Source organism: Nothobranchius furzeri, chromosome 9 (genome assembly GCF_043380555.1).
Source record: "Nothobranchius furzeri strain GRZ-AD chromosome 9, NfurGRZ-RIMD1, whole genome shotgun sequence".
Classification (NCBI taxonomy): Eukaryota; Metazoa; Chordata; class Actinopteri; order Cyprinodontiformes; family Nothobranchiidae; genus Nothobranchius; species Nothobranchius furzeri.
In genome coordinates, this window is record NC_091749.1 from 41,539,116 (window position 1) to 41,559,660 (window position 20,545).

Below are 20,545 nucleotides of genomic sequence, written 5' to 3' on the forward strand. Positions count from 1 at the left end.
GAGACAGTTTTAGGCGTTTTATTATAGTATTCCATGGGAACAGGCATACACCATTTTCCAAGATAAGAAAAGATTTAACTGGATTTTATATGTATTTAAACCATCTGTTGCAGCAAGATGGGATGGGACTTAAAAAGGGCCTTTTAAGTAACAAAAGATGAATAGAAAAAGAAAAAGAAAAAAGTTTGGTAATTTACATCTGAATTCACATGTTGAAACGGGAAAAGTCCACCCTGTACTTCCATAATTAAAGTGTCCGCTGATGTGCTTATAAAGCTTTTTCTCTCCTAGTCTAAAGAGAATTTGGGCATAATTTAGGGTCAGATAAAAACAAAGAAAAAGTGAAGCTTCAACAATGATGAACATAAGACAAATTAGAAAAAAAAAGAAGATGATTTGAGTTTTCTAAAAACGTCACCTGCAACACTGTCAAATGAAAAGCGACTGCAAAATGAGTTGTTTGCAAATAAATGCACACCGAGGTTGAATGAGCTGGTGGGTAAATGTACATATCTCTACAAATGAACATCAGTTTAAGGCTCCCCTCTGGACAGGTTAAAAGCTACTTGTACCAGTAAACATTCTGTGATTCAGGATAACTGAAACACAGAAATGAAAAAAAAAAAAAAAAAAATGTATTTTTTCTAAGATTTTTAAAAAATCTCGTAGTTCAGAAAATGACAGAAATAAGCTTACACATCCCAAAAAGCTTAAAGTCCATAACAACGTATGGTCATGTAAGGGTGGACTTTTCTGAAGAGTTGGAGAATTGTGTGGATTTGCTGGATGTGTGGATATCTTGGGACGGGGGGGTAGGGCTGGCAGAAGTTATGAGTTTTCTGTCTTACTGCTGCGTGTCCTCTCCTCCTCTTCATCTGAGGAATCTCCTCCATAGGGCACAAGCCCAGAAGCATTTAGGTTCACTCTAGTCTTCTTCACACACACCTCGTCTGGAACATCTGGAAGGTCACAAGAAAAAAGACAAGAGAAAAAAAAAACAGGGAAGTGGGAGACATGAAAGAAGAGAGGGATGGGGTCAGAGAGAGAGAGAGCAAAACCAAATGGAAACCCATTGAGGAGCCCCACATAAGCGGTGGTTTTTCAGTGCGTTTGATCCAGAGCCAGGAGGGAAGATATCAAATCAAACGGCAGCAGAGCACACATCCATTATAGGCACGTCCGGGGACACATGTTGAGAGAGAAAACAAGGGAAAGACAAAAAACATATACAAGAAGAGCGCATTAGTGAGTTCCATCAGTGGTGGGATTCATACAGGTCTCCACTCCTCCCCCATTGCTCCATGGGAGGAGACGCTACGTCATGCAATAGACAGCTCCACAGCAGAAACATCCCGAGTTCTCAGGACTCTCAGAACATTTGAAAATGAAGGAACGCATACCCAATGATGCGGCGCTGATGGGAAGGCTAGCCGGTTCTTCTATCACAACTTCTCTCTCTCTTTTGCGTAAAGCTGGAGCAGGAGCAGGTGAAGTAGGAGGAGGAGGAACAGGGGCCACAAAGACAGGCGGTGGTGGAGGCATCAGTATTCTAAAAAAAAATATATATATATATATATATAAACATTTTTTATTTACACCAAAATGGATTTGAAAATGATACAAGTGAGACTAAAACATATCAACAGACCTTTCTACTACCGTTTCCGCCATGACTCCAGTTGAAGGAAGAGTTGACTCCAGATGAGCAGGACACTCTGGAAAGCAGCTCTTAGGCTACAGGGAAATTTATATTAAATTTAATTTAAAAAAGACATTTTAAAAATGTACCAAAAACAATATAAAACCTCCTGGCTTTAGAATATTTTATCGACTGCTAAGAACATGAAGTCTGAATACTTTTTTATTTTTAGCTCTGCTTAAAACAAAAAGCTACTTTCGACACCGGCTCGTTTCCAGTAACATTTGGGGTTTTAATATTAACATTTTTTCCTGAGAATCATAAAATCTGGGAGAGCGTATAACAAAAGCTCAGCTGATGACCAAAGCAAATGTTTTAAAGCTGGACCGTAAACGGCGTGGTTGGTCAGTCAGAATGCACCATAACCAATACGCTAACCTTTACTAGGACATCTTCAATGTGTTATTTTAGTGTGAAAAGAATGATTGCAATAATGAAAATGGGTGTAAAACAGCAGATGTGTAATAAGTTACTGAAGGAAAACATCTGTGTGCCTCTCTGTTCCACATTAATGGTAGAAATCAGTGCTCCAGCTAACCTCTTCATCCTTATCCCCTTCTTGGGAATGCTGTTTGGGACTTCCTGAGTCAGGGGGGATGTTTAAAGATGCCCCAGGCTCCATCGTGTCACTGTTGCCTGGATCCTTAATAAGTAGAGCACAACCAACTTATATACACACACACTGATTCAGCCAAGAAAATAATCTCATTACAACTCACTAAAGGAGTTGAAAGGTTTTTATGTTTTTGGCGTGAAACAGAAACTAGAATTCAGCAACTAACACTTAAGCCGTAGTAATCACCTGGACAATATAGGGATGTGGTTTCCTTGGACACATTGGATACTGAACCATGCCTTGGGAAGATGAAGTGTTTGTTGATGTGTTGGATTGACATGGAGGACCATCGGTATTACTCCAATAAGCACCGGCTCCAGGATATGCTGCGTATCCTCCAGTATACCCGTTTGCTGGGTAGGTATACCAGGACGCCTGGCTAGAGTAGCTGCTATTGGATGGATACCCATGTGCTGCATATGCTGAAAGGACAGTTAAAATTTTAATTAATGTAAAACACCACACGGATCTAACTATTTCAACAAACTGCGGAGCCACAACTAAACTTTAAGAGGGGATGCATTAATCAAAAGAAGAATGCAGCCATTCCACAGCTGATATTTGGTCAACTTGTTTGAGCATACCCATCTCTTTAATATATGTAATAAAATACTCACGTTGTGTTGAGCCTGTGGCTGTGTACACCGACACCATTTGGGCATGCTCGGCTCTCACCTGGAGAACAAGAGAAAACAAGAACTAATTCATAAGCAAGGCAAATCCCACAAAGGCTTCATTGATTCATTCCAAGTAATGGGATTGTGGGTAGGTGCAGAGCACTCGAGATCTATCACTGGAGATCTGGTGGTTCACACTACCACATTCAATATTGGAGGTGGGTATCAGTGAAAACTATACGCTTGAGCAGTTTCACCTTCTTTTACCTCCTAAGAGATTAAGGGCTAGTTCAGATAAACTCAATAACACTTCTCCTACAGTGGAAATATCACCAACTTACAGTTTCCAACAGACTCTCAGTGAGTTTCTTTGCTGACTCCAGCCCAACTGCATTTGGGTGGCTGCAACACACAAAGAACTATTGTTGAAAAATGAAGCAGACTTGACACACACACACACAAAAAGAACATTTACTATATGATGCACAGATCCTTGAAGTGGGCCATGACCAAAACATACATCTTTTTATGCCTCTAAAAATACTTCTGAACATGAAAAGTTACAGGTTTTCATTGGTTTAAAGAAACATCAATAAACATACCTGATGTACACATAAAGAGGCTCAAAAGACTCTCGTTTGGATGCTTGTTCAATGTAACCAGACCCTTTTCCTCTGAGGAAGACCCGAGCCCCCGTCTCTGTCTGGATATGACTCAGATACGAACCTCCTTGACCCTCAACCTTCTCCTTTACATTGAATGAAGGCAATGCTTGGTCCAGACCCACAAATATCTTTGTGTGCACAAAACTCTAAAGATAAAGCAAACAGCCGATCAACTTCTACAATCATGTAGGTGTACAACGTATCTATTTGGCATTAGAATGTATTTGTTAGCAAATGCAGTCATCCAGGGCTTGTCTCTGTACACCATGGATGTTCTCTCTGCTAATTTCTCTTGGAGGTAAGTATCAGTGAAGGCAACCAGCTTCATTTGCCTCACTTTCTTAACCCCCGTATGTAAAATACTGCCTGTGGCTAAATGTCTGATTAAGAAAAAAAGTTTATATTTTGTAACAGTGGTACATCATATACATGCTTCAGTTGAGATACACTGTTATATAAACCCAAATATTACGTGATAAGATTAGGTACTCAATTGCAAGAAAGTCTTACAATATATTTGAAATCTGTTTACACTGAGACACGGCTGAACTAATTACCCACCCCTGTGTGAGGAGCTGCAGGTCGATGCCCCTGGCCTGGCACTGCGGTGGCGTTGGGCATACGTGGTGCAGAAGGGGGAATGACAGGCCGAGGAGGCTGAGGATAGAGCGTGAGGGGCGGTATGACAGGAGCCTGTCCTCCTGAGGCTGCTGAAGCTCTCAACACATCTTCAGAGATGATCTCCTTTATTCTTAACACAGCCTCTATTGTGGTAGAGAAAAAGAGTTAGACATCTGTAATGTACCGTAAACAGAAGCTTAGCCATTTTTTACAAAACTGCTCACAAATTTTAAAGTAGGACAACGTCCAATTTGGCTTATTAAATGATTTTTAGAGCTACTTACTATTGACCTGCTCTTGGGTCTTTCCCTGCACATGAAGATACAGAGGTCTTTGCCTAAAAGAAAGAAGCTGTTAGAAAAGTCACTTCACTCACATACCATTTTCTGTTTCCCCACAAAGTTGAAGGTCTATGAATTATTAACTCCTTGCTTATTTACATTTTGTATTGCATTTGTTTAACAATTTCATACTTGCTCTGTTGTCTGTCAACAGGAGCAAAGAACACAAAAAACTATGTATTTTAGGAACCATCTTGCGTATCTTTCAAACGATCATACCACACGTTGCTTTAGCCACAGGCACCAGATCTCATTCACACACGCAGTGTTAATGACTAACACCATGGGAGTGGTAGTAGGTTTACCACTCCCTGACTGCTAAATTGTGGGTTATGTGATGGATGACGCTTCAGAATTTTTCTAACAAAATGTACACAATAATAAATACAAAAAACACTCATATGGACTAAATGTGTTAACTTTGTTTTAACATGTTTTGAAATGACTGAAATGTTAAGTGTAGACACATTCAGGGCACTTAGCCCGTTTTAAAGCGTAAACACTAAAGAGAATAAATGCACAACTACTTGGTCTGAACAAGAGTTAAACAAGTGTACATACCCTCCTGTACTTCCCTTTTCAACGTCAGTCATGTAGTGACCTTTAGTTGAGACAATGGCTCCACTAAACTGTCTAATCTGATAAAAATAAAATAACAGAGTTGAGGGATATTGGGTGATTTACAACTTTTCATGTGTACTGACTTCCAGAGTTAGGTGTGTTGTGTTACCTCCTCTTGTGTTTTGCCTTTAGTCAGAAGGTCTCTGCAATTTAGTGGCACATCGTTTATATCTACTTCTGTGACCACCATTTCTTCTATAAGGGCTGGTACTGGGATACTTGGAGATATGATCTAAAAAAGAAAAGTGTTAATGAAAAATTTAAACCCTTTATTATTGCAAAAACCGACTCACATTTTATATAAAAAAGGTACCTTTGCTGGCAATGGCGGAGGAGTCAAAAGCTTCCCTTTTGCCATTAGCATTGCATTTATTTTAGCAGCCATAGCAGCTGCCATCTCAACTCCTCCCTGTGCTGGCTTTTCCTCAGTTTCTGGTTGCTGAGAAACTTTGCTATTTAAACCAGCAGTTCCAACAACTCCTGATAAAGACACAGGGCGAGCTGCATTTTCAATACTCTTCTGCTTCGGCTGTACACCTGCGCTCTCTTTAGGTCGGGCTGGCTTGTCCCAGCGGCTGGTTACGCAGCTGGAAAACAAAAAGCAAACAGAACACCATAAATGTTACAACACAGGTTTGGGCTCATCCCAATGGCTGACACGTGTGGCCTAAGGAAAACACATATGTTTGATTAATATGAAACTTCATATATACTAAAGATCACAAAAATTCAAACTGGTGATCAAAATGTGTTTAAACAGACACATTTTAGGAAAAGCCACGACTGTCACAAACTAGCTAAACACTTTGATGCATAATGGTCACTACAGTGGACAGGTACTCAAAATTGTTATTTCATTTATTTATTTATTTTGCTATTAAGCACAGCTGTTGAAGACTTTATTGCATTTGAGCCCCTCCATGTGGACCTCAGTAAGTCAAGCCAACATATTTCATGTTCAGAATGCACGCTGTCCACTGAGGTGGACATGTAATAAAATATTTGTAAATTATTAAATGTTACAAAAAGTATTTGTCGAAATCTGTTTCATTCACACCTAAAGACGAATGAAATAAAAAAAAATCATGGTTGAAGATTTCATAATTCATGCATCAAAGGGGTAATCCAACTTTTGAAACACAGAAAAATTAAACGTTACCGTTTACTGGAGGTTAACATATCACATAATCGCCTAAGAATAAGACATTTACCGACATCAGGTGGTTTGAAATTGAAGCCGAGCAGCTGATTAAGGTCGTAAATACATTCATCACATTAACAGACATGGCTTTTACAATGCCCTGGAAACTACTTGAATTGTGAAATAAATAAATCATTTTCTGCAAACTATGCACCTATCAGTCACATTCGGGTTGTTTAGGCTCTATAACCATCTACTGTTTAGCAGGTAGCGAATTATCGGGCAAACACGTTAGCTTTTATCAGACACTGAAGCTAAGTATGAGCTAACTGAAATATGAAGCAGCGAGTCTATTTTGATCGCCATTTCCCCAACATAACCAATTCAAATACAAGAATGAGTATTCAGACTTAGTTTGCGAACAATTAAAAGGACGACATATCATTGAACGATTTTAAAGATCAACGAATATCCCGCAGGATAACTTTTACTCATCGACATATAAATAGCTTTTACTATTAGGCCAAGCCGCACTAAGGTTAGCATTAGCTTAGCCGAACAGCTTTCCAGTTTAAGAATGTTAGCATGCTTTCTCGAGACAGAAATGCTCTTTCTAATAAAATAATGCTTACCGAGTTTGTCCTGTCATTCCTGAAGACATATCACTACCCCACCACACTAAAAAGACTATGCTTATAGTTGTGTGCGCTGAACAGCAGCAGCCATTAGCTCATTCTCTCTCCCCGACGGTTTCCTCTGACGAGTTGTCGCAGTGTCTGGTCAGAGACGGAAGTTGGGCTGTTCTTGTGTTACGTAACGTTTACGTATGAGGGTCCATAAACCAATCTCCCACAAACAGCTACGTACGTAGACGAGGCTCATTCAAAATTGTCACAAATTGTCAAGTTGCCATCCTTTATTTGTACGTTTTCTGACATATTTTAAAACAATCTAGAAACTGTTTAAAGTGCAGACCGAGTGTGAGGATGATAGTTTTATTTAAAAAAAAAAACTTTGTATAATTCTACTTCAACTAAATTGCAATAATGCACTTTCATTCAGATTAAATTTATTCTGTGGCAAAATAAATAAACAAAAATTAAGCTGAAGAATTACTTTTGAATTATTGTCTGGGTTTAACTGGTCCAACTCAGATGAACTCAAAATGAGAACTGGATTTAACTGACTGGGAAAATACCAAAGGCACGTTCTACTTTGCCTTAGAAAATAGTTTGTTTAAAACAAAGATATAAAATGTGTTTTTATAATATGCTGTGCAGTATTATACATAATAATAATAATAATAATAATAATAATAATATGGACTGTTTTGCAAGAGGAAGCATTTGCATTCGTTTTTGAAAAGGCATTCAGTTCAAATGATTACATTTTAATTACAAATGAAGAATTGATTTACAAAAAGACTAAAACCTTTTTTGTTTAAAATTACAAACAAAATTTTGTTTTGACATTTGCTTAGCAGATATTTTTGAAAATGAAAAATGGTTATCAGGTTTGCAAATAAATTCTTTAAATATCATTCCAATTTGGTAATAGTGAGATTGTATGACATCTTTATTTTTTTGAATTATAGTTAAGTCTTGGGGAAATCGGTCTTATTGTTACTGCCTCTAACCTCTTCACAGCTGTCCTCTCTGATCCTAGATCTGTCAACGGTTACTTCCTGTTATACATGTTTGAATGGAATTGTTGGATTTCATAATATACAGTTACACAAAACAAAGTTTTAGCAGTAAACTTTCAATAAACATCCAAATTAAACACAAACATCCAGTCCATTCATGTGTAAATAACAATTAGAGGACAGATGGATGCATATATGCCGGTCTGGCCCAGTGCACGGTTGCACGTCTCCAATTTGTGCAGAACTCAGTGGCTAGGTTCCTGACAGGTACTAGATGTCGAGATCACATCACCCCAGTGCTGGATGCTGTGCACTGGCTCCCGGTGCAATTCCGAGCTAAATTTAAAATCTTAACTCTCGTTTATAAAGCCTTCCAGGGCAGTACCCCTTCTTACATTACTGCACTTTTGCACAGGCATGCTCCATCTCGGTCTCTTCACTCAGCCGAGCAGGGACGTCTGGTGGTCCCCTGGTCGAAATATCGATCGAGGGGTTATCGTGATTTTCTGTTTTGGCTCCAACTCTGTGGAATGAATTGCCATTGAGCATTAGGCAGGCACCGTCCCTTCCAGTCTTTAAGTCTCGTCTAAAGACTTTTTATTTGATTGCTTTTCAGCGATAGGGTTCATTGAATTGCCCTGATATTATGGTTTTTAATACTTCTTTTGATCAGGATGCTTGATCTTATTTTGTCCACCATTTGTTTTTAATTGATTAGTCTTATTCCGTTATCTTTCTGTATTTTTAATATTGCTTGCTTGTTATTTTATGATTTTATGTTTTTATCTTGCTTTTATGCCCAGGTATTGGGAATGTTTTTTATGATGATGCTGTTCAGCACCTTGGGCTTCTGATAACGTTGTGGAAGGTGCTCTACAAATAAAATTGATTGATTGATTGATGGATATATAAGAAGCCTGATATTCATCAGTTTGCTGAAAATAAGACTGCAATCATATGGTTGACATTATTTTATTTTCATTGAATAATTGCTCATTTTTTCCGTGCCTTCAGACCAAAACTTAAATCAGAAGGAACAAACAAATCCCCTGATTGAGTGTACAATTTTGCCATAAGAGAGAAACAAAATAAACTGCAGTTAATGCATCTTATTAACCACCACTTGCTTAGCTGTTATGGCATTTATATACTGTTTAATGAGGAAATATTCCTAATAAGCAACAATCTTTTAACACATTATTAGTATCCTAATCTGAATCCACCCTTAAGGAAAAAATATGTTACCCAGGTCTGTGCATAAGAATGTTGGACGATTGGCCAAAATAAAACGGCATTTGATCAAGAAAAAAAATCAATGCAAGCTGGCCTCTAGGAGACTGCTTAGACAGTGATAGACAACTTTGCAATCCAAATCCTGCTTTACCATTTAGTGCTCTGTATACATGCTCTGTGAGGCTCTCTCAATCACAGGTATTCAGATAGCTGTAATGGTTGATCTTATCTGCTGCAAATCCAGTGTAAAATTCATCGTCTATAAAAATATTGAGATTTACTTGAAGATAACCTTCCGACTGTGTTATAAGAAAAACTCCAGATGTCTGCTGCAGTTGCACAGTGGGGTGTACTGTATAAATAGCATACAAAATAAGGCAATCTTTTTCAGTAGGATAAACCAGGTACAAAAATTTCTGGGAGGAAAAATGTTTCAAGTCCAAAATCTTGTCACATATTTCTGCTGTTGTCAAATGTCAAGCGGTTTACAGCATGAAACCAAGAGTAAGGGATTGTTGCAACAATGAATACGCCCATGCACTCACACTAACAACCAAAACTCACTCACTCACTCACTCACTCACTCACTCACTCACTCACTCACTCACTCACTCACTCACTCACTCACTCACTCATTCACTCACAATATTCAACAATTCAACAGCTTACTCTTCAATGCAACATCCCATTCCTAGACAAATCACTGAGACGTAGACATTTCTCATATTGTTTACAGTGCAATACAAAAGGGATCATTCAAACTGGTACTGTACTCTTGATATGAAAATAAACATGTTTAATAAAGTAATGCATCTTATGAATAATCGTTGTCATTTTTAGAGTTGTAGTAGTACTCATCTTCATTAACTTTGGCTTTTCTCGGTCTTGTTAAATGCATTTCATTCTTATTGATCAACAAATTTATTTATAGATTTTAATATAGAAAATATGAAACCTTTTAAGAAAACTTGCCTTACCAAATCACTTGTAATGAGATCCCTATGATCAAGATGTTGAAGTGTTGTCTCTTAGAAGTGGCCTAGACTAAAGGTCCACTCCCTGACCCAAAAGGAAGCACGCCCACATACGTGTCTGTTACAACAGCTGTGTGTGTCAACTTAGTGTTTCTGAAGGACACGTGAAAATATTGCCTGAAAACCAACAAACAAAACAAAAGATAAGCAGTGGAGTGTACTTTTATGGTGCAGCCTCCAAATGTTTCACAGAGCAGTCCTGTCTCGCTGTGAGCACAGGAGCGGAGGTCAAAAGTGATTACATGGTCTGATGGGGACTAGGCTCCGTCATTTGCAGACCCCACTTCTGCCCTCTCTTTCTGTAAACAAGCAGTTTTTACTCCTAACAGCAACCTTACAGGCAGGCAGGCATGCCTACATGGTAATCAGAGGATGGATGCTTTGCTGAGGGACCTGAGCGGACCCTCTCTCAGTCACATCACTTGACCAGCTACACCACAAAAAAATGCCTGAGAGGCACGAGAAGTTCATGAGGATGCTTGTTTATCTGTGTCTTCTTGTCACAGTCCTCGTCTGACAGGCTTGTAAAGCCAGCATCGTTACTGCGGCGTCCGGAAGTCCCTCTGCGGTTTCAGTATGGACGGACATGTGGACGCTCGGCGTGCTACAGAAGCAGGAGAGTGAAGGCGAGGAGGCCTTGCGGCTGGCTGGGCTGGTAGGGAGAGCGACACCCCAGCAGGAAAGAAGATGGCCTTCCCCGGTATGTGGTATTCCAGGGCTGAACCAGATCTACTCAGGAGGGGGTCTCAGGCTGTGCAGCTTCCGCTCATCCAGGCCTTTCCAGTATTTGAAGTTGTTGTCCAAGTGCTGCATTAGATTGGGGAGGTCTGCAAAGGCTGTGGCGATGAGAGAAGAAGCAGAGATCAGACACTGTGTGGCACACTTTTAACGGGAGACTGGGCATTTTTGGCTTGCTTTTAGCACCCCCTAGTGTCCGTTTAGTATAGCCAAAAGCAAAATCTATCTCCTCCCTTTGTGTTTGTCACCTTACTTAATCCAACAGCTGAAATGTCTCCTCAGCCTTTATTAGTGTTTACAGGAGCGGTTCATCACTAAATTAAAATAATCAGCTGTGTTCATGATCTAAAACATGCAGGAAACATGCTGGAAGCAGACTGCAGTGCCAGGTATGTCAGCTCCATTTTTTAAAAGTCCAACAGACTCAACCGGCAAGTGGAATATTCTGGCCACAGGGGGGCGATAGGCGCTGGGTGGCCTTTCACTAACCCTGCAAGACCAGGATATTCAATTCCATTCCTGGAGGGCTGGTATCCAGCACGTTTTAGTGGTTTCTCTGCTCCAACACACTTGATTCAGTGGTTGAATCACCAGAGCAGCAGCTCACCAGGCTCTGCTGAAGCCTGTTAAATTGTCTGCTGATTGAAATCAGGTGTGTTGAAACAGAGTTAAAACTAAAACATGCTGGAAACTGGCCCTCCAGGCCCAGAATTGAATGCCCCTGCTGTAAAGGGTCATTTTAGCACATAATGGCTCAAGAAAATTATTTAAAAATATGAAAAATTTGCATAGTGATCTTTAAAGCTGCCATAGCAAATTTAAAATAAAAATAAATTTTCATGCCTCTTAAAAACGTTCCAACATAGTACATCTATAAATATATTGTGGAGATGGAAAAAATAAGTTAATTGGTTCTCTGGCATTTGTCTAAAAAACGGATCATCTGGTTGTTGATCTTACCAAACCGCCATACATACAACATACAGGGAGTGCAGAATTATTAGGCAAGTTGTGTTTTTGAGGAATCATTTTATTATTGAACAACAACCATGTTCTCAATGAACCCAAAAAACTCATTAATATCAAAGCTGAATGTTTTTGGAAGTAGTTTAGTTTGTTTTAGTTTTAGCTATTTTAGGGGGATATCTGTGTGTGCAGGTGACCATTACTGTGCATAATTATTAGGCAACTTAAAGAGCAAGTCACCCCCAAATAAACAATTTTTTTCTGATAAACTATATAAATGCGTGTCTAATCATGCTGCAGACACATGTAGTCAATAGTTTTGCACTTTAGTGCATTTTAGTTAAAATTTAAAATTTCTGCCTGAAACTGTCAGTGTTGTACCGTTGTCAGGTAAAAACTCTTGACTGCATTTGAATTTAAATCTGCCATCGCCATTGGCTAAGAGGTATGCTATGATGTAAACTGGTAGATTATGATGTCACAATGTCGTGAGTGTGTGTATTTGTAGTGGCTCCACCCTCTCCGTCTGCTAGGCAACAGCATTTGTTGCATTTTTCAAACATGAAGTGGGAGTGAAGTACGCTTCTTGTAAGGGGTGACTTGCTCTTTAACAAAAAACAAATATATACCCATTTCAATTATTTATTTTTTTACCAGTGAAACCAATATAACATCTCCACATTCCCAAATATACATTTCTGACATTCAAAAACAATACAAAAACAAATCAGCGACCAATATAACCACCATTCTTTGCAAGGACACTCAAAAGCCTGCCATCCATGGATTCTGTCAGTGTTTTGATCTGTTCACCATCAACATTGCGTGCAGCAGCAACCACAGCCTCCCAGACACTGTTCAGAGAGGTGTACCGTTTTCCCTCCTTGTAAATCTCACATTTGATGATGGACCACAGGTTCTCAATGGGGTTCAGATCAGGTGAACAAGTAGGCCATGTCATTAGTTTGTCTTCTTTTATACCCTTTCTTGCCAGCCACGCTGTGGAGTACTTGGACGCGTGTGATGGAGCATTGTCCTGCATGAAAATCATGTTTTTCTCGAAGGATGCAGACTTCTTCCTGTACCACTGCTTGAAGAAGATGTCTTCCAGAAACTGGCAGTAGGACTGGGAGTTGAGCTTGACTCCATCATCAACCCGAAAAGGCCCCACAAGCTCATCTTTGATGATACCAGCCCAAACCAGTACTCCACCTCCACCTTGCTGGTGTCTGAGTCGGACTGGAGCTCTCTGCCCTTTACCAGTCCAGCCACGGGCCCATCCATCTGGCCCATCAAGACTCACTCTCATTTCATCAGTCCATAAAACCTTAGAAAAATCAGTCTTGAGAGATTTGTTGGCCCAGTCTTGACGTTTCAGCTTGTGAGTCTTGTTCAGTGGTGGTCGTCTTTCAGCCTTTCTTACCTTGGCCATGTCTCTGAGTATTGCACACCTTGTGCTTTTGGGCACTCCAGTGATGTTGCAGCTCTGAAATATGGCCAAACTGGTGGCAAGTGGCATCTTGGCAGCTGCATGTTTGACTTTTCTCAGTTCATGGGCAGTTATTTTGCGCCTTGGTTTGTCCACACGCTTCTTGCGACCCTGTTGACCATTTTGAATGAAACGCTTGATTGTTCGATGATCACGCTTCAGAAGCTTTGCAATTTTAAGACTGCTGCATCCCTCTGCAAGATTTCTCACTATTTTTGACTTTTCTGAGCCTGTCAAGTCCTTCTTTTGACCCATTTTGCCAAAGGAAAGGAAGTTGCCTAATAATTATGCACACCTGATATAGGGTGTTGATGTCATTAGACCACACCCCTTCTCATTACAGAGATGCACGTCACCTAATATGCTTAATTGGTAGTAGGCTTTCGAGCCTATACAGCTTGGAGTAAGACAACATGCATGAAGAGGATGATGTGGACAAAATACTCATTTGCCTAATAATTCTGCATTCTCTGTATGTAAGATTTGTGGTGTTTGGAGAAATGGCCTGTGGGCTTCTTATATGGTTCCTGCCTAGCTTGTTCTGTAGATTCGCTATAACAGCTTGAACATGTAACCTGTAAAAAAGCTGCATTGGGTGTTCACTTTTGCATGCAGAATTTTATGAGTAATTAGTACAGTAGCTGAAACTTGTCATGGACTGATTTTTAAAACAGCTTTAAGATCCATTTAGTTTATTTTAGAAAGAGAGCATACGTTTTCACGTTAAAATGTGCTGCCTTACCATCCCATGCATCAAACATGTCTGTAATGAAGTAGTCTATAAAGGAAATCTGGGACTTTGGGATGCTACACGTGTGCCTGTCAAACACAGGCATAACCACTGGTAGACCTTGTCTCTTCTCTTCATCTGTCTGTAACCAGAGAAAAGAGCACAGGTGACCATTAAGTACAAATATGACTAAATTACAAAATCTATAGTATTGCTTACTGGATCCTTTTTCACATATCATTGAAAGCTATTAATATTTTCCATTTACTTGTGCAAAATACTCCTCTGAGATGCGTCCAGCCCATTCTATGCACAGCTCCAAAGGCCTGCATGGATTGGAGATGTCTGCGCATTTAATCAGCATCCGCTTAACAAGGATGCGATTCTCAGGAGAAGTCAGTATGCTCTTGACCGATTCCTCATCATTGTTTCCCTAAACATAAAAAATAAACTGTTAGACAAAGCAAAGCTAAAACATTCTACTTATCAAACTCATCAGCCCAATTATTTAAAATATAACTGACTGTGTATGAGTGTAGAAAGCAAAGTTTGGAGTTACAATTTAGTGAGTAAAAATAATGTTATTAACTAAAGCTCAGTTGCGGTCTATATGAAACAATTGTCTGATGTAGTGTCAATTATTCATATTTTTCAAAAGACATGACAGCTTTTAAATGTCCAACGAGATGATTCCACACAGGCATGAGAAAGATGGTGCCAAGATGTAAAATTCTCTCCTGTGCACACGTAGCAGAACATGGATCCCCTGAAACATTGTCATCTCTGAAGTTTTAAACCATTGTTCTGTTCTCACTGTTACGTTAGACGTAAAGATGTGTGATAGAATGAGGTGCATCCTTTCCTTCTCTTTCCTGACCCACGACATTAATCAATTTCAATAAATTTGAGTTTTATTTAGAAAAAAAAGATTCAAAATTTTTAATCTCACCCCATTCTCCTCCAGTGCAGCCAAGGGTTTGTTGATGCTGTTCACAAATTTGTTGACATGTTCAAAGTGTTTGGTCATTTCAGTTGCGAGCACCATGTCTATGACGGCCTGTCGTAATGTTCGATACTCATTCCTAGGGAGAGGGGAGAGAAGTGGACAGAAATGAGAGAAAGGCAGAGAGAATAGTGAAAAAGAAAAACCGAGAGCTGTACAAATCTTGGAAGCCCGTGTAAACAGTTTTCTCCATCTGACGGCAGTGACAGCAGCCATGAATGGCTGCTTTGTTCCCCATCCCCCTTCTGAGGTGACCAGCACATGAGAGCCATTCTGTTTTGGGACTCAAATCACATTTCTACCCCTTCACTGTTAACACAAAATCTCACACAAACACAATGTTGGTCGTTTATCAGCACAAAAAATATCAGTTCCTACATGTTTGCACAAATATCCACAATTTTTAAATAAAGATTACTGCACATAAAGTAGAGATTTTCTAAATTATTTCTGATTTTTTTTTATAATTTGTTTTTCGTAGGAAAATGCTGTCTTAAATATTGGTACAACTCAAAAACAATAAATCTTGACTATGTCCCACTGCCTTAACAGAAAAGGCTGTAGGCAGAACGGAAAACAACCACACAAGGCATGTCATTAACAGGCTGTCGTTCACGTTGTCTCAATTATTGTAAGCTTGAAACTGCTTTGTCAAACTAAAGCTGCTTAACTGAATAGTTTTAAAGAATTTGCTGCAACATTATGTCAATCAGGTCAATAATGATGACATTTAAAAGCTTTTTTATATACAGGTCCATCTCAAAAAATTGCATATTGTGATAAAGTTCATTATTTTCTGTAATGTACTGATAAACATTAGACTTTCATATATATTAGATGCATTACACACAACTGAAATAGTTCAAGCCTTTTATTGTTTCTAATATTGATGATTTTGGTATACAGCTCATGAAAACCCAAAATTCCTATCTCAAAAAATTAGCATATCATGAAAAGGTTCTCTAAACGAGCTATTAACCTAATCATCTGAATCAGCTGATTAACTCTAAACACCTGCAAAAGATTCCTGAAGCTTTTAAAAACTCTCAGCCTGGTTCATTACTGAAAACCGCAATCCTGGGTAAGACTGCCGACCTGACTGCTGTCCAGAAGGCCATCATTGACACCCTCAAGCAAGAGGGTAAGACACAGAAAGACATTTCTGAATGAATAGGCGGTTCCCAGAGTGCTGTATCAAGGCACCTCAGTGGGAAGTGTGTGGGAAGGAAAAAGTGTGGCAGAAAAGGCTGCACAACGAGAAGAGGAGACTGTACCCTGAGGAAGATTGTGGAGAAGGACCGATTCCAGACCTTGGGGGACCTGCAGAAGCAGTGGACTGAGTCTGGAGTAGAAACATCCAGAGCCACCATACACAGGAAATGGGCTACACGTGCCGCATTCCCCAGGTCAAGCCACTTTTGAACCAGAAACAGCAGCAGAAGCGCCTGACCTGGTCTACAGAGAAGCAGCACTGGACTGTTGCTCAGTGGTCCTAAGTACTTTTTTCGGATGAAAGCAAATTTTGCATGTCATTCGGAAATCAAGGTGCCAGAGTCTGGAGGAAGACTGGGCAGAGGTAAATGCCAAAACGCCTGAAGTCCAGTGTCAAGTACCCACAGTCAGTGATGGTCTGCGGTGCCATGTCAGCTGCTGGTGTTGGTCCACCGTGTTTTTTTTTTTTTTTAGAATTAGTTTAGTTTATTTCAAACAAAGAAAACATACATTTTTTAAAAAAAATACCACAAACAGAAAAAATACATATCATCCCTTCTTCTGTGTTTGAAAAGGAGTAGGCTGAAGTGGAAACTTATATGTCCCTACCCCTTTATACAAGTAATTTTTACTTGTTTACTAAATCTAACACAAAACCGACATTAAAACAAACAAAATGGTACAAGTCACCAAAAACCACCAAATTATATGGAAAAAAAACAACAAAAGAAAAAAAAACATCTTTTTACAATTGATACAATTTACTTTTCCTTAGAATAAAGGACACTCACATAAATCATCTATTTTCTACTATATACTTGTTCAGAATATGTTTTTTATAATTCATTTTAAACACATTTATATTTGTACTTACTTTAATTTCTTCTTCTAAATTGTTCCATAATTTAACCCCAATTATTGTGATACACATCTGTTTTAATGTTGTTCTAAACTTATGTATCTTTAAGTTTAGTGTTCCTCTCAGGTTATATCCTCCTTCTCTCTCTGTGAACAGTTTCTGTATTTTATCAGGCATTAATTTATTTCTTACTTTATACATTATTTGTGCTGTTTTGTATTTAACCAAGTCCTGGAACTTCATTATCCGTGTTTTAATAAAAAGTTCATTTGTGTGATCCAAATATCCTGCATTTGTTATTAATCTGATAGCCCTTTTCTGCATTGTTGTTAATGTCTGTAAATGACTTTTGTACGTGTTTCCCCAGACCTCTACACAATAGCTCAAATATGGCAGTAGCATCGTATTGTATAACATATAAAGTGCTTTCTGATTAAAAATATACTTAGCTTTCCCCAATAAAGCAATGCCCCGTGCAAGCTTCCCCCTAACATATTTGATGTGTGGCTTCCAACAGATTCTGCTGTCTATGACCACCCCAAGAAATTTTATTTCATATACTCTCTCAATTTTTACATTATTAATTACTATATCTAATTCATTGTGTCTTCTTTCATTACCAAACAACATAAATTTTGTTTTCTCTAAATTTAGTGACAATTTATTTACATCAAACCATTTTTTTAATTTATTTATTTCCTGTGTGACCACATCCAGGACCTGTTGCAATTCCACCCCCGAGCAAAAAACATTTGTGTCATCTGCAAACAATACAAACTTCAAAACTTGTGAAACCCTACAAATGTCATTTATGTACATTATGAATAGTTTAGGTCCTAAGACTGATCCTTGAGGCACCCCACATTGTATCTGTCTTAGTCCTGATGTATGTTGATTTATTTGCACGTATTGTTGTCTATTTGATAAATAACTTTTTATCCAGTCCAATACTATACCCCTGAAACCATATTTTTCCATTTTTCTCATCAATACATCATGGTTTACTGTATCGAAAGCTTTCTTCAGATCTAAAAACAACCCTATTGCATGCTTCTTTTTGTCAATGCATTCTGTTATTTCCTCATTAAGATCAATCAGTGCCTGGACTGTTGACCTATTATTCCTGAAGCCATACTGGCATTCCGTCAGCAACTCACATTGATCAACAAAATTATCGAATCTTTTAACAAACAGTTTTTCTAATATTTTGGAAAATTGTGATAGTATTGACACAGGTCTATAATTTGTAAATTGATGCTTATCTCCTGTCTTGTAAATAGGAATTACCCTTGCTACTTTCATGTTATTTGGAAAAAACCCCTTTTGAAAAGAAAGATTACAAATGTGTGTTAATGGTTTTACAATGCCCTCAATCACATATTTCAGTGTTTTCATGTCAATATCGTTCCAGTCTGTACTGGTTTTATTCTTCATATTTCTAACTATCTCATAAATCTCCTTCTCATCAACTGCTCTTAAAAAAACAGACTTTTTATTTCTTTCAACATACTCTGTGGCATCCGTTTGTATCTCATCAACTATTATTTTTTCCTCCAATTTAGATCCTATGTTTACAAAATATTTGTTGAATTCATCCACTGCTTCATTCATGTTTGTAATATTATTTTTTCTCTCTATAAAATGTTGTGGATAGTTATTATTCCCTGTCTCTTTCCTAATTACGCCATTTAATACTTTCCAGATGCCTTTTATGTTGTTTCTATTGTGCTCTAACTTTTTAATAAAATATTCACGTTTACAGCTTCTCACTATATTTATGAGTTTGTTTTTATATCTTTTGTACTTTTGTTCTGCTTCTGTCGTTCTGTTTTTTATAAATTCTCTGTAAAGTGTGTTTTTTTTATTGCATGCATTTTGTAGACCTTTGGTCATCCACGGTTTTTCTTTATACTTATTCCTCTGAATATTTTTGATAACTGGACAGTTTCTGTCAAATTGACTTTTAAATATATTTAAAAAGGTATCATATGCTTGGTCTACTTCATTTTTTTCATAAACAATATTCCAATCTTGTTCTAATAGATCATTTTTAAGACTATTTAACCTCTGTTCTGTTTTCATTCTTTTATACATATAGTTAGTTCCTTCTGTTTCATTTTTATAATGACAGTCATAAGAAGCAAAAACCGGTAGATGGTCACTGATATCGCTTATTAATAACCCACTTTCCACCTTTTCTTCCATTATATTAGTGAATATATTATCTATTAAAGTAGTGCAGTGTAATGTTATTCTAGTCGGTCTGGTTATCAATGGAAATAAACCTAGACTGTACATTATATCAATAAATTCCTCTGTATCAAGGGCAGGGTCAATGCAGCTAGCTATCAGGAGATTTTGGAGCACTTCATGCTTCCATCTGCTGAAAAGCTTTATGGAGATGAAGATTTCATTATTCAGCATGACCTGGCACCTGCTCACAGTGCCAAACCCACTGGTAAATGGTTTACTGACCATGGTATTACTGTGCTCAATGGGCCTGCCAACTCTCCTGACCAGATCCCCATAGATAATCTGTGGGATATTGTGAAGATAAAGTTGAGAGACACAAGACCGAACACTCTGGATGAGCTTAAGGCCGCTATCGAAGCATCCTGGGCTTCCATAACACCTCAGCAGTGCCACAGGCTGATTGCCACCATGCCACGTTGAAGTAGTCATTTCTGCAAAAGGATTCCCGACCAAGTATTAAGTGCATAACTGAACATAATTATTTGAAGGTTGACTTTTTTGTATTAAAACACTTTTCTTTTAGTGGTCGGATGAAATATGCTAATTTTTTGAGATAGAAATTTTGGGTTTTCATGAGCTGTATGCCAAAATCATCAATATCAGAAACAATAAAAGGCTTGAACTACTTCAGTTGTGTGTAATGCATCTAATATGAAAGTCTAATGTTTATCAGTACATTACAGACAATAATGAACTTTATCACAATATGCAAATTTTTTGAGAAGGACCTGTATACGGTGAAGAGATGATAATTGTCACTACATTTTTTGAGATCTTTTAATTCACAATAATCTACCAAAATTATCTACAACCACTGAGCCAAGGACTGTTACAGGGTCACATAAGACAAATTAAACACCCCTTTAAACTAACTTAATATGCACATATTTTTGCTTCAATAAAATAAAAATGTATAGAAATTTTATATTCCAATATGATATCAATAGAGATAAAGTGCTTAATAGCTACATTTGTATTATGTAAGAAATCATTTAGGTTTACATTATGAACTTCACAATAAGGGTCTGTTTATTAATGTTACTTAGTGCACTATTAAGCATC

General features: G+C 38.2%; 2 protein-coding genes across 3 annotated transcripts in view; both read right to left on the reverse strand.

The window, feature by feature from the left end:
- Positions 1-2: 2 nt before the first annotated feature.
- LOC107381699 (KH homology domain-containing protein 4) lies at positions 3-7,203 on the reverse strand. Its single transcript, XM_015953520.3, has 14 exons — positions 6,954-7,203; positions 5,494-5,767; positions 5,290-5,412; positions 5,121-5,197; positions 4,503-4,555; positions 4,159-4,361; positions 3,535-3,743; positions 3,274-3,334; positions 2,933-2,990; positions 2,502-2,737; positions 2,238-2,342; positions 1,649-1,734; positions 1,401-1,549; positions 3-959 (listed from the first exon to the last, which is right to left on the reverse strand). The coding sequence occupies exons 1-14, from the start codon at positions 6,980-6,982 to the stop codon at positions 829-831; spliced, it is 1,794 nt and encodes a 597-aa protein (XP_015809006.3). The 5' UTR covers positions 6,983-7,203; the 3' UTR covers positions 3-828.
- A 3,529-nt stretch (positions 7,204-10,732) lies between these two features.
- Positions 10,733-20,545, reverse strand: part of pde8a (phosphodiesterase 8A) — a 94,592-nt gene continuing 84,779 nt past the window's right edge. For both annotated transcript variants that reach the window (XM_015953532.3, XM_015953531.3), the window contains exons 19-22: positions 15,106-15,238; positions 14,425-14,589; positions 14,169-14,298; positions 10,733-11,069 (exon numbers count right to left, since the gene is read on the reverse strand). In XM_015953532.3, the coding sequence (XP_015809018.1) occupies positions 10,963-11,069; positions 14,169-14,298; positions 14,425-14,589; positions 15,106-15,238 (535 nt within the window). In that variant the 3' untranslated portion in view covers positions 10,733-10,962. The remainder of the gene's footprint in view (positions 11,070-14,168; positions 14,299-14,424; positions 14,590-15,105; positions 15,239-20,545) is intronic.

What these genes read in the sequence shown, in the direction of transcription:
- LOC107381699 (XM_015953520.3), bottom strand. Translation starts at nt 6,982, where the DNA reads ATGTCTTCAGGAATGACAGGACAAACTCG. An exon ending in GGAATGACAGGACAAACTCG is followed by an intron (nt 5,768 to 6,953) that starts GTAAGCATTATT and finishes TTTGTTTTCCAG; the next exon opens with CTGCGTAACCAGCCGCTGGG. An exon ending in CCTCTTTATGTGTACATCAG is followed by an intron (nt 3,335 to 3,534) that starts GTATGTTTATTG and finishes TGTGTGTTGCAG; the next exon opens with CCACCCAAATGCAGTTGGGC.